The 14,360-nt window shown below is 32.4% G+C and overlaps 1 protein-coding gene across 1 annotated transcript; it reads right to left on the bottom strand.

Annotated features, from left to right (window-relative positions):
- Positions 1-491: 491 nt before the first annotated feature.
- Positions 492-1,291, bottom strand: LOC145046749 (uncharacterized). The gene is made up of 4 exons (XM_078995020.1): positions 1,120-1,291; positions 928-1,024; positions 727-857; positions 492-634 (listed from the first exon to the last, which is right to left on the bottom strand). Exons 1-4 carry the CDS (start codon positions 1,289-1,291, stop codon positions 492-494), a joined length of 543 nt encoding a protein of 180 aa, XP_078851146.1.
- Between the last annotated feature and the right edge of the window lie 13,069 nt (positions 1,292-14,360).

The raw sequence follows: 14,360 nt of genomic DNA, 5'->3' as shown, positions 1-14,360 counted from the left end.
GGGGTTATTGTTGGTTTGATGAAATTAATAAATTTATTGTTGATCGATGAAATTAATAAATTTATTATTATTTGTGGGTTGAAAACCCTATATGCTCACCAGGCTCCCAAGCCTGACCCAATCAGTTTTCTGTTTTACAGGTAGTGGACTTAGAGCATAATTATGATGATGATGAGGGACTTTTGGATTATAGGCCATTAGTTGTAAATAACTGTTGTAAGGCTTATAATGTACTGTTTATACTTATGTACTGTATCGAACATGACATCCCAAGTCTTTTAATAAAAATACATTTCTAAGGAAATGGTTTTGATAAATCTTTATCATATTATTATTTTGGGACAAATTCCATAATTCTTTTATTAAAAGGTTACTGTGATTTTGAAATAAAGTATAAACAAAACCGGTCTTTTCTGGCCGTGAAAGTGGGGATGTCACACTACATATACGAAGGAAAAATGAAGAAGATCAACTATAATAATAATTATTGATTAAGAATAAGTAAAAATAAAACAGTAAATAGTTATATCATAGTCATCAAATACATATAACTTTTTAAATTCTGAAATATGATGCATATCATCATTAATATGCAATCTTGACCCAAATAAACAGTTACCGACTTGTGACTGACCTATAAATAGCAGTTGAAGTAATAGATTATTTCATATTATAGATAAAATATTAATGTAATGAGCATAGACATCTAAAAATAATTATTCTTACCACCCCAAGTCTTGAGCTTTGCTATACGTAGGAGGATGATCACAGGAGCATTTTCATTTTGATGTTCAGATATGTAGCTGTTCAACTTCAATACAAAACCATCCCATAAAGCAACTTGCATTTTCCTACCACTATAATTGATTGTTTGGGTTATAAGAATAAAATATTAAACATGATAAAATAATGAAAAATGAAAAATACCTCAGAACCTGTGCAACAATACTCATTAACCTTGTTTCCCTTGCATTCTCCTTAATTACTCTTATGGGTTCAATAGATACAACTTGATCAATAAAATCTACAAAAAGTAAAATTGAATCAATTATTATAATATAAATTGGTTTAAAATGTATAATATAATAAATGCAAAATTGTTAAGGGAAAAAAACTCACCAAATGCAACATGAGTGTCAAAATTTCTTGTTCTCTGATCGTGTAAACTCACAAAATTAAAAGGATCGATCCTATCAACAAAAGCAGTTGATACATGAATTGTGGTTGTTTTGTAGAAATTTATCTTATGCTTGTGAGCAACCAATATGTAATCAGCTTCGTTTCTGGCCATATAAAAGTTAGTGATTTGCCTTACAGCTCCTTCTTCTAGGAGGGCTTGAAATGCATTTATGAGAATTTTTTGATTGTTGCATGTATTCTAGTGCCTTGTAGGTGATAATGAATATTATTATATGAAACAAAAATAAAACATAAGGTTTTTTCATATTATTTTAATCTTACCTCCTGGTCCATTAAAATCATGTCCAAGCTGCTGACCATGTTTGGCTTGTTTTTGTATGTTTGTTTCCAAATCATGACAACTTGAACACGAATATTCCATGATTCTTTGGAGGCATCTATGTCAGCCAACTTATCAATGACGATTTCACTGTCACTGTTATGTGTCAATTCGCTTATGCTATGAGAAATAGAAAAGTATTAGAGATAATTATGAGATATAGTGAACAACGTAATTCAAAGATTCACAAGGTTTTTGTTTAATGTAAATATGATGTTGCTCAATTAATATATACATTCTCGGTTGACATACCTAACCATGAAAAAAACAAAAATAAACATAAATTGTATTTATCAAAATAATAGTTGGCTGCAATTATGGATTAATGGAAGTAGGATGGTATCAAATCAAAACATATATAGTATGTTGATATCTTTCACAGAAGACAACAAAGCAAAAAAAGAGTATGAACACCTATCATATAGAAGGCTGTAAAAAGGAAGAAGTATTGATATACAATGAAATGCGTACCCTTTTGCCTTTGATTAACCAAGCTAACAATTGTTTACTGCTATAGAAGGTTGTAGAAAGGAAGAAGTATTGATTTAGTATCGTGAATATCAATATAAACAAAGAGGTAAAAACATAGATAAACACAATAAAAACCCACCTTATGTAGGAGCGTGGAAGGAAAAATAAAAATGGATTTTGGCGGAATATGACATATATATGTATTGAACCCAAGTTGGTTTTGGAGGGATAAGATAAAAGTCATTTTTATCTTATCCCTTAAATGTTGAATTTCAAAATGTTTTTAGGATAGATAATGTAGAACATTTTAGGATTATTTTTAAAATTTAAAATTAGGATAATGTTGATGGTTAGTTAAGTTTCCATATTTGGTGGGTAATTTTTCGATTTGAATATGGGATGTAGTTATGATAGACGAAAATAAATAATGAATTGTGTTTGTTAGGATGACATCAACAGAAATACTAAGAATGATCTAAGGGTTGAAATCAATCAAAGAAATCCAATGAATGGTTCTGATTGTTGAAAGTGACATTATCAGATTTCTGTTTATATATATATATATATATATATATATATATATATATATATATATATATATATATATATATATATATATATATATATATATTGTTGAATCGGTCAAGTGAACGGTTCAACTAATACTAATTTTATTTTTATTTTTTGATTGGAATGAACCGATGAGTTTTAAAAAAAAAAGTGGTTGAGACATTTAAATTGCACCAGTTAAATTGAATAAAAACATACATATATAAAACATTTTGCATAACAAATTTAGGTGGTCTTTTTACATCTATTTAAAAATTACTAAAATTGAATAAAACTACAAGTTAAATGTTATGAAACTTTTTGAAATGTTTGTATTTATCTAAAACCATACTTTGTTTGAGTAATATGCTTTGTTTTCTTTTTGATTTATATGTATTAATATAAAACTTATGGTTTATACGTTTTCTTAATCTATTTGGAATGATCAATCTTTTAAAAACCGGTTTTTTAATTGAACCAGTATTGTGAACGGTTCCGGTTTAACCTGTTCGACCGTCGGTTCAGCAGAGCTTCTAAAAATTTTATGTTTTTTATTTTTATTTTTTATTATTATTTTTTTTTATTTTTTATTATTATTATTTGCACCCACCCACAAATTCAAACAAGTACACATAAATAGCAAGATCAAAACATTAAAATATACATAAAAACAAGTTGTAGATCGTTTCAAATACATTAAAAAAATATATAATCATAAGTTATATATTAATACACATAAATTAAAAAGAAAATAAAGCATTTTACCAAAACAAAGTGTATTTTAGATGAATACACACGTTTCAAAAAGTTTTATAACATTTAACATGTATTTTTATTCAATTTAAAAGAAATCTAAATAGCATTGAAAAATCCACAAAAGTTTGTTATATAAAATGTTTTATTACAATGTGCTTTTATTCAATTTAAACGGTTCAACTAGTTCAATTTAAACGGTTCAACAGGTTTTTAGTAAAAACCGTCGGTTCATTCCTTTCTAAAAATAAACAATAAACATGTACTAATTGAACCGCTTGCTTGACCAGTTGCCGGTCTAACCGATTCAAACCGTTTTTTTTTTTTTTTTAAAACTCAGGGAATAATCTACAACTTGTTTTATTATTATTATTATTATTATTATTATTATTATTATTATTATTGTTATTAATTTTTAATGTTTTGAACTTGTTTTTTTATGTGTCTTTTTATTGTTTGAAGATGTGTTTGCGGGAAAATAAGAAAAAATATAAAAAGTTTAGAAACGTGAATGAACTGACGGTTGAACCGGTTACATTGGGAACCGTTCACCATACCGATTCAATTAAAAAATCGGTTTTTAAAAGATTGCCGATAATATGATCAGGAATCGAACTCGTCTTTATTTGTTAAAAAAAAAAAAGATATCTTTACCAACTCATCCACTGATACCTTGTTTATAAAGGATTTTGAAACAATGACAAAGCTTGATATCAATTTTTCTAAAATAGGACGCTGTACCAAAACTATGATTTACTAAAAAAGTTATAAATACTATTTAATCATGGGAATTTATTTTTGAATGTAGAAATTTGCATTAAAAACAAAAAGGATATTAATTGTAGGAACCATAAATAAGCATAGTGTTTAATGAATTTTTTTAACGATTATAAGTAAAAGTTTTGGTCCTTATCGAACAGAAATTTTTGCTGTTCCAAGAAAACCCCTCTGCCATATTGCCACGTCTTGCAAATTTAGATTACGGGGTTACATATGATATAACCAATTATTTAGTGAATATAAGTAAAAGTTGTTGCTAATTTTTCTTAAAAAGCAAGTTAAAGATTTCAATACGCATCAATGAGAGTGGTATATTTGACAAAAGAACTTATTGTGGAAGTAATTTCATACTAGGTCGATTTAGATTGCAGTAGTATGGATAAAAAGAGTACGTCTACGATCGAGATTTGCTTGGAAAATATTGTTTTCATATGATTGATGTTTAAGTTTACTCATTTGGAAGCTTTTGGCAATGTGACAACAATCCAAGTGATAGCGAAAGGGATTCTATCGGCAAACACAAGAGAAAGGTCTAGATGTCAATTTTTAGGCAAAAGAGACTTTTCTTATTAACGAAAAACTCGATGTTATATTGTTATTATAGAGGTATATCAAGTTTGTTAGAGATTTGGGATATGATATGACTTGGAACTCTAAGAATGCTAATCACATTTTCAAATTAAAATATTTTAGAGGTATTCTCGAAATCAACAATTGTATATGACTTAAAAAATGATATGCAAGAACAGAGAATGAGAAGATATGATTTTCGTGTGTTCACTAGAAAATATGACCAAAAAATGTTTATGTATATCTTTGTCTGAAAACTATCACAAAACAGTTTTATGTCTGTAAACTGTCACAAGACAGTTACCAACAGTCATAAACTGTCACAAAACCGGGTTTCAATAAGAGTTTAGACAAAGTTAAAACGGGTCAAATTTTCAAATTTCGGATTTCTAATGAAATATAAATGTCAGCTCGACCACAGCAAAGAGCATTGAGCATTGCCCCTCGGACCCTGCCAGGGCTCCCTTGGACCTCGCTTCCAGAGGCGATGCCCCTATTTGTTCAGGGCTTCACCCCTAAATAACAAAATACTTTGAATCTTGAACAAATTTAACACAAATGTGCAATCCGCACCACCATTACTTGTTTAATGTTAATGAGATTGTTTTTAATCAACAAAGTAATCCATTACACTTAAAATACTATTAGCGAATAAAATCACCAACAAAATTGTGAATAAAGTATTGTTTAAATCTGGACAGATGTAACTATTAAGAGGTTTAATCACTTAACTTCATTGTTGTGAATAAATTATAAAATCAATTATTTGATTTACAATGTTTACATGAGTTTCCTTCTTTAAAAATCAAACATCAAAATGGATAACGAACGTTACTAGCTAGTAACCAATTTTCAATATTATTTATTTCATCTGGATCTTTCAAAATTATAAAAAGTAACTATCAAATTTTCAATTTTGTTTAAATATTGTGAAAATTTGGAATTTTTGGTTGAACTAGATTACATGGTAGTATGTTATTGGATATACACTATCACATCGACATAACTAGAATGGAGGAAAGATGAAACATTACAATCTAAGAATATATGATCATGTTAATACTTGATAGCATATTCTTCAACTCCAATTCTTAGGCCCTTAACGTGAAAGCTTTAAAGCATTAACAAAATCATTTTTTATTCGATTTTTCGTTTGAACGCATTTTCATAAACTAATTTTTCCGCAAAGCCTTAATTGCCATTTCTTCATATGCATTTTTATTCAATTTGTTGTTTGAACGCTGTTTCAAGAAACAACCAATAAAAAGCCTGAAGTTGACACTAGACCATAACAAGAGGTTGAACAACCTATTGAGGAATCTGATTTGCTAATTTACTTCTACCACTACCTCGTGGATTTGATAGAGAATGTCGTCAACCAAAGTTTTATGGATTCCATATTACTTCATAGGATGATAAACTTTTATGCGATAATGAGCCGCACAACTATTAGGAAGCCATAACGAGCCTAAAGGCTATAAAATGGAATAAGGAAACAAACAGCGAGATGCACTCCATTTACGATAACTAAGTTTGGAACCTAGTTGATCTTACACCTGGTCTTAAAACCATTAGATGTAGATGAGTCTTCAAGAAGAAGACCGACATGGATATAAATGTACAAACTTATAAAGCTCGATTTGTTGTGTAAGGTTATACTCATGCTTAAGGAATTGATTATGAAGAAACATTCTCACCAGTAGCTATGATTAACTCTATTAGGATACTATTTTCCATAGCCACATTTTATTACTATGAAGTATGAAAAATGGATGTAAAAATTACTTTCCTTAATGAGAATCTGACTAAGGATGTTTACATGGCTCAACCAGAATGTTTTGCATAGCCCAAGTCTCTTAATATGGTTGTTAAAACGTTGCCGCATGTGTCTTAACAAAATAAAATTTAATACTACCCGAATGCACTAAAGGATAGCATAGGGAAGCAGGGTCGAATCCACAATGACACAACCTAATTGGCAATGTCTCTTTGTCTAAGGCACATAATAGTCAAAAAAAGAAAATTAATAAAGGGGGGGGGGGGGGGGGGGGGGGTTGTTTATTAATTAAAAAAAAACTAGTGAAAATAACTAAATAAATTTTGGTAATAAAAATGAATTTAGTTCTGCTGCAAAGTCCAATCAATGTTGACCAGGTTATTTTAGATTTCGTTCTATCTAAGCTGGTACTAAGAATAACCAATAAGCTTTAGTACATTCTCTTTTACCTAATTAGTCAATTAAAGCAAGCTCTTCAATTAACCCAAATTTTTTACCGATCTAATTAAACAAGCTCTTAATTAAATTTAGAAAAACAACATTACGATATGTGTAAAATTTCCAGCAATATTCAATACTTCTTACAAGCTCGGAAGCGTAAAAAATTTGGAATTTTAGTTTGTATTAGAGTTAAATCCAAATACGGAACCAATTTGATATTTGATACTTATTAACAAATTATTAGAACAATTACAGATTCTATTAAAAGATTATCTAGAATGATTAAAACCTAATTAGGTGATCAGACTAAAAAGAATTAAAATCAAACTTTCATTAAGTGCAAAAATGAAATTACTAGACATAAGCACAAATTAAATACCAAGTCTAATGATTGATTACATGAAAAATATTGATCTTTGCAGAAATGAGAGCAAGGGTGTAGCCATACATGGTTAAAAATGAATTTAGAACGTCAAAAGAGACATTAAATAGCTAAATCTTACTAAACTAAATGTATGAGATGATACACAACCTTCATATCATTAGAAATTTATGAAAACATGCAAAAATCGCCTAAAAAATCGTTTGTCTAGGCTTCAAACTGATTAGAAGACAATCCAACTGATCTGATTAATAAACCATTGTCATAGATTAAGCATGATGCTCGTACTAGGTTTATTAGCATTCATTTTTCTATTGAATTTGTTTGATTATACAATTCAATATATATATATATATATATATATATATATATATATATATATATATATATTATATGAAAATACATATCTAATTAGATCAAGTAAGATCATGTCACATAAAATAGATACTAAGCACATATAGTATTTAATTATCTAAATACTTCATATATATATATATATATATATATATATATATATGTGTGTGTGTGTGTGTGTGTGTGTGTGTGTGTATGTGTGTGTGTGTGTAAAATGAAGGTAACTGTGCATTCACTTCTTAAAAGTGGATGGCTGGTTATTTGATCAGAGCTTTGCCTAACACCTTAAATTTTCCTTTAATATGACCTATGCATGACTAATACCGAGTCTTAGTCTAATGTTCCTTGTGACTAATGATAGTATAGATTCCTCACTAATCCCAATGTATACATCAAGATCTATCAAGTAAGGAACAACAAGGTAGGATCATATCGTAGGTTGGTTCCTTTTGATATACAAAGTATACTATTTGGAAATATCAATTTAAACACCCCACTAAATCCACCCTAGACATCACTCCTGTAAGTAGATCAATCAGTATTATGCCTTTGAATCACTAATAAATATTATTTATAAATTCATAACAATGACTATGAATAGAAATATAAGTTACACTTGAATTAAAATTAGTGCAACTTAGCTTATAGAGATTTTCAAGCGAAAATTCAGAAATTACACTAGCGGAACTCTGACTTGAGATCTTCCACCAGTCGAGCGTAGATACCCAAAGCTTCGCTAAGCTAAAAGAGTCTAAAATCCCAAATAAAGAACTTAAATTTAAGCTCAAGAAGTTTAAGGAATGTGTGTGGAAATGAATGAGGGATGAAGGGGTTTATAAAGGCAGATTTATGAATAGGCGTGATGCGCCTTTAGAGGTGTGTGTCGCGCGCTACAGACACGTCAATGATCTTGCTTTGTGACACATGGCATGCTAAGACTGGTAAGTCATAGACCCCTTCTGGACACATGCGCCAAGCTTCCTGTACGTGGTGCTGCTGGGAAATCTTCAAAAAATCGTATCTTCTTCTCATAAATGCTATTTTTGATGGTCTTTATATTAGCATGTAGCTGTCGACGAGATCTACAACTTTCTGTTAGACTGTATTGGATGATTTTGTTACGTCCCTAAAAATCAAGGATTTTTTTTGTTTTATTTATTAAAATATATGATTTACAACAACATACAGTTATTACATAGTTAATTATAAAAGAGTGTTTCAACAGAAATCTATAAAACTTTATTGATGCTTCAATGCAAATATAGTAATGTGTGAGCCTTCCCACGGTTAGTTGAACAACATGTAAAATACTTATTCAACAATTGTAAGCCGAGGCTTAGTGATGTGCGCAAACTCACTTAGTTTTAATCCTACGTTTAGTTGTAAAATAAACACACAAAGGCAGTGTACCTATCAATTGTGGAATAGTTCAAGCAAGTAGGGTATCGAACACAGGGAACGGAAAATTAAAAATAAAAAATAATTCTATCTAAATTAATTAATAAGTAGAGGGTTTTCTCTAGTTTTACAAGACTAGAAACTTACTAACTATTACTTAATCTAAAAACTAGAAAAACAAAGATTTAACTAGATTCAATAATACGAAGGAACTTCTGTTTAGTTCAACTCAATTGATCCTATGGTTGATTTCAAGGTAATAGTGCAATGGATTAATTCTTTTGTTGGTTACCGATTCAAGTGACTAGGTTCGCATTCACTACACTAATCCTTAGTAAATAAACTAACTTAAACAGTGATCAGTTGTCTAATTCAATTTAGTTCACTAGATTAATTATTCGGATTACTTTAGACTCACAATAGTTAATCAATTTGGTTTTTAATTAACTTCTTGTTGATGGTCATCACACAAGCTTGCACATGAATTTACTTAATTTTCTTATTAACTCTAGTTTCATGGTCATTAATCCTAGACATATAACAAAGTAGTCACTAGGTATATGAGGTTGATAATCAAACGATGTCCATGCTATTTAATTACCTTCCTATTAACAGAAAATTAATTATTATTCACACACAAGGTTCTTTAGCAAGCTAAAATAACAAATAAATCACCAACATTGAATTAATCCTACCAATAATCAAACCATAGTCTCAATTTTGTATCCCCAAACAGAAGTTAAGAGTTTTAGCTCATGATTGAAGTAAATAACAACATAAAAACGAATTCTAATTGTCTAACCACAGTGGAGAACAAAAGATTAAGTATAATGATGAAATTTGCCTCAAATCTCCTTCGGGATTGAATTGTAGCTTCTATCTTCATCTTCTAGGGTTTCTCTGGCCTATGAATCGCAACTAATTACTCCAAAATTGTCCCAGAAGTTTTTTTCCTCGATATGAGAAGTTATCTATATATTTGCGTATCGACTCGTCGAGTCCGTCTCACAATCTCTGTATGCGATAAGCATCTGGGTTCCCGAGTCATTATCTTCACTTGGACTCGCCGAGTAGTCGATCCTACTCGCCGAGTAGGTGCTATTTTTGGTGTTTTTCTTCTTTATCCAATTCCCGAGCTCCTAACCGCTTCTCCTGCTTCCTTTTGCTTCCGAGCTTCATTTTTGGACTGAAAATACAATTCAAACACTTTTAAGTACCTTTTGTCCATGAAATGCAATAATTTAGCTAATAAATGAATAAAAATCTATACTTAATACAAACTAAATATGCACATATCAAAATACCTCACACTTGACTTTTGCTTGCCCCCAAGCAAAACTGAATTTTAAAACATTAGAATTATGTATGACAACTCCAATCTAACCCAGCCATTATGCCAAGACCGCAACGCATGCATTTGTGTCTAAAATTTTTCCTAAGGACCCCCCATACTCCAAATACTCACAATCCTCATAAACATTCGCCCACTCACCCCGAACTATGCTCATTTTATGCAACCCTCCGAATCCATCATCAGAAAACCTCTTACCCTGAAGGTATTTTTAATTGAGCAACCCAAGCATACATAATCTAGAATTACAACTTTTTCGATACCACTATGGAGCTCTTTTGAATTCTTCACTTCCTTGATAATTTGATCTTTGATCTCTTTGAATTCACCACCTTGTATTGATTGATTTTTGGTATCTTCAACTTTTTGGATTTCTTAGAATTTTGATCTTTAGATCTTCACTTTATTTGCTCCAAAATTCTTACAACTTTTCTTGTAATTCTCTCTCTCTTTTTTTTACATGTATTCCTCACTTTTTTCACTCAAATCCCTACACGCTTAAGCAGGGGCGCTCAATCTCAACCTTTATTGGCTAACGATAACAATTTTCCTGGATACATTTCAGGTTTAGGCTGCTAAACGTATTGCATCCCTCAGGCTGAGCAAGGTCGTGTTTTTGTCTCATGATTTCACTGGAATAAGGAAGCCACAAATACACTAGAACGTATATAGGCTCAACTAAACATTTGGGTTTTCATGCAATTATCAACATAATTCTAACATGGAATCCTAATTTTCTTTTACCAAAATTCTCTAAATTAAATCCCTAAGTCATATTTTTGGTATGCAACATTTTTTTTAAAATTAGCCTAAATTAAGATTCTAAATTTTCTAATATGTAACTAACCCCTACCCCACACTTATTTTATGCAATGCCCTCATTGCATATTATGCAAAAATAAAAATGCAAATATAGAGAGAATTGGAACAAACTCCCCTGGGGTAGCAGTCGATAGGTTGACACTCTTCTTTCAAGCTCCAACTTCAATTGACTTTAGCCATGAAAACAGCGCATCCATGACTTGGGCATAAAAATCTCATGTGGCAACTCCAAATATGCAGGTAAAACAGTGTAAACTCTTCAAGAATCGGTATGGAAGAATAAGTGGTCAAGTGGTACACTTAGCAGCATCAAATCAGCAGTCCTTTTGGTATAAAAATGATCGACTTGTCGAGTCATATATGGGACTCGTCGAGTACCAGCACGACCATCTCAGAATGTGCGAAAATACAAGGCGACTCGTCGAGTCAGTTTAGTGCACTCGACGAGTAGGCCACTGGACGAAAAAACAGTATATTTTGCAATTGTTTCAGCCTCTAATAACTCTTCTAAACTCCTCCTCACTTCTAGACTCAATTGCTCATATCCCTAGGGACCGGACTCGACACTTTGACTTTAACGCTTCACTTCCTTGACTCTCTTTCACTCGTTATAACACCCTTTCTCTATAACTTTAAACCCTTCCTATGCAAGCATTCCTAATCCAATCCTAAAAATGACTAATGCAAACAATCATTAAGCAAAATAATAAAAGTCTTAACAACTTTATACACACCAAATAACAATAAAAATGAAAATTGTTTGATAAAAACACAAATAAATTAATCTTCCTCCTCATCATCATCCGCGGCTGCTCCACTTCCACCTGCACCACTCCTCCTTGCACTAATCACGTCATCCCACGGCGGAATATATGGATAATTGCCACCATCAATATGTGGGATGTTGAAGTGGTCGAATAATTGGATGTGGGATTGATTGCTGAAGTTGACCCCACGCGCCATTTGATCCTGTAGCCGCCTCATCTCCACATTGTACCAATCCATTGGTACTTCTTCATTTTCAACCGGAATCACCGGCAGCTCTTCCTCCACATCCCGTTCCCGTCTCGATCGAACCCTCCTTCCCGGTGCTTCGGGACCAACAACGGGATCATCATGTGGGATAGCATAATGACCACCACCATAGTCTTCAATAATCCAGACCCATCAGAAAAGAATTGGATTGAATGGAGGTGTAGGAATCATCGTCATAAAGTTCCATGCACCATGGGTCATCAACCCAAATGAGTTGGCTAGCTGGGTGACAAACTTACCACCATTAATACGAGAAGTTTTGCGATCCTTAACCGCACCCTCCGATAGATATGAAGCCAAACACCAAGGAATGTTACAAAAAATGCCGGGTGTAATAATGCTCCATAGATAGAAGACATCAAGGTTAGAAACCTTGTCATCATCCTTTCTTTGATTAATAGTGGATGAAATGAGACGATGTATAAGGCGGTGGGTAGGCGATCTAATGCTCCCTTCTTGTGCCGACTTTGGAATATAAACTTTGTTGTCAATTGTGTTCCACCAACCCATGCTAGTTACTCCTTCGGGAAACACCATGTGGGTTTGCTCCAAAAAGGCCCGAAAGATAGTTGTTGAGACCAAGGGCTGGTCATAAATCCCCAATCGACAAGCAAGGTCGAGCATAGAACAATGATGAAATTCACCCCCAAGGCAAAAACTAAAACTTGTTGGGTGATAACAATCCATTCTCCCCATGAAACACACCGTGGAGAAGAACTCTAAGCATAGCTCCAAATACACCGGCTCTTGAATTCGAAAGACCCGGCTCCACCCGTCACAAATCATCGTTTCGCCTTCATGGGTAAACTCCTTCAAAAGATAAGGAGCTAACTCCTCTTCATAGCGAACACTTTGTAACCAATCCCAATCTATGCTGTTAGGCACGTACACTTCTTTTTTTCTTATGTCAGCGAACTTCTTCTTCCACTTCCGCATCGTTGAAGCGGACTCTATTCGTGGGAAGTTCAACCAAGGAAAGTCCTCTTGGTTTGCACTAGAATTCTGCCTCCTGTTAAACATACTTCTGCAAAACAAAGATATAAAAACCCATAAACATAGATTATACTTAAAAACAGTCATGCACACGTTTCCCCGACTCGACTCGTCGAGTCCATGTATGACTCGGCGAGTCGCATGAACTGCACGAGTCAGTCGGCAGGTTGACTGAAATTGGACCATGAAATCTGCAAATGACTTCAAGGGTTTTATCTAGGCACATGTATATAAGGTATTAGACAAGAATAAGCAGGCAAAACATCATAATCGATGAAGAATAAAAACCCTAGAATTTACTATTTTTTAAAATCGGGTTTTTCTATGCAATGTCCATCATAGATGCTCTTAAACTCATACTTTTAACAGAAAAGAAGAAGAAATTAGCTACCTTTCTTTGATGAAACTTGCAAAATGTTGAAAAACAATGAAGAGGAAGATGAAAGCTTGAGAGAGAATGGAGAAAAAGGTGCACGGCGAGTGGGTGTTGTTGTTAAAAAAAAACGATTCTTTTAGGGTTAAACCAGTTGTAAAAGTAAGTCTTATTATTATTATTATTTTTCTTTGAATAATACCGACTCGTCGAGTCGGGGTCAGACTCAGCGAGTCTGGTCGCGATGCATGTTTTTTTTTTTTTTTTTTTCTGAAATCTATACGGACTCGTCGAGTCACGGTTAGACTCGACGAGTCTCTTGCAACAAAATCCAAAATTTTTAACACTTCTTGTAATTTCTTTTAGAAAAGAAATTTTTTTTTCACCCCACACTTAGTCCATACGCACTCTCAAGCAGACATATCCGATGAATTGGAAGATTAAAATTCTAAAAACGAAAAAAAATGCAAACAAAAGTAAAGGTAAAAGAAAGCAAACACTAAATAACGGGTTGCCTCCCGCCAAGCACTTCTTTTTAAGGAGTCGTTAGCTGGACTCCTTCCCGTCTACGTCTCGTCATCTTCTAGCATCGGGAATTTACACCTTATCTTTTGTGGTTTGTACTTTGTCTTGTAAGCGTGAACCTTCTTTTTATAAGCCTGTTTTAATTCATCTATCTTCTTTATTACAGCATCATCCTCGGCTGCTTGGGCTTCTTTTCTCCTCTTTTTCTTCTTCACCCCATTCTTTTTATCCATCTCTTTCACCTCCTTTTCAGTAAACTTAAGTACT

This window comes from Lactuca saligna, chromosome 5, assembly GCF_052625555.1.
Source record: "Lactuca saligna cultivar CGN05327 chromosome 5, ASM5262555v1, whole genome shotgun sequence".
In the NCBI taxonomy this organism is placed as follows: domain Eukaryota; kingdom Viridiplantae; phylum Streptophyta; class Magnoliopsida; order Asterales; family Asteraceae; genus Lactuca; species Lactuca saligna.
The sequence above is the reverse complement of the archived record's forward strand: the minus strand, read 5'-3'. Positions and strand labels throughout refer to the sequence as shown.

What these genes read in the sequence shown, in the direction of transcription:
- LOC145046749 (XM_078995020.1), bottom strand. Translation starts at nt 1,291, where the DNA reads ATGGCCAGAAACGAAGCTGATTACATATTGGTTGCTCACAAGCATAAG. An exon ending in ATTGTTGCACAGGTTCTGAG is followed by an intron (nt 858 to 927) that starts GTATTTTTCATT and finishes AATCAATTATAG; the next exon opens with TGGTAGGAAAATGCAAGTTG. An exon ending in AAAGCTCAAGACTTGGGGTG is followed by an intron (nt 635 to 726) that starts GTAAGAATAATT and finishes TGCTATTTATAG; the next exon opens with GTCAGTCACAAGTCGGTAAC.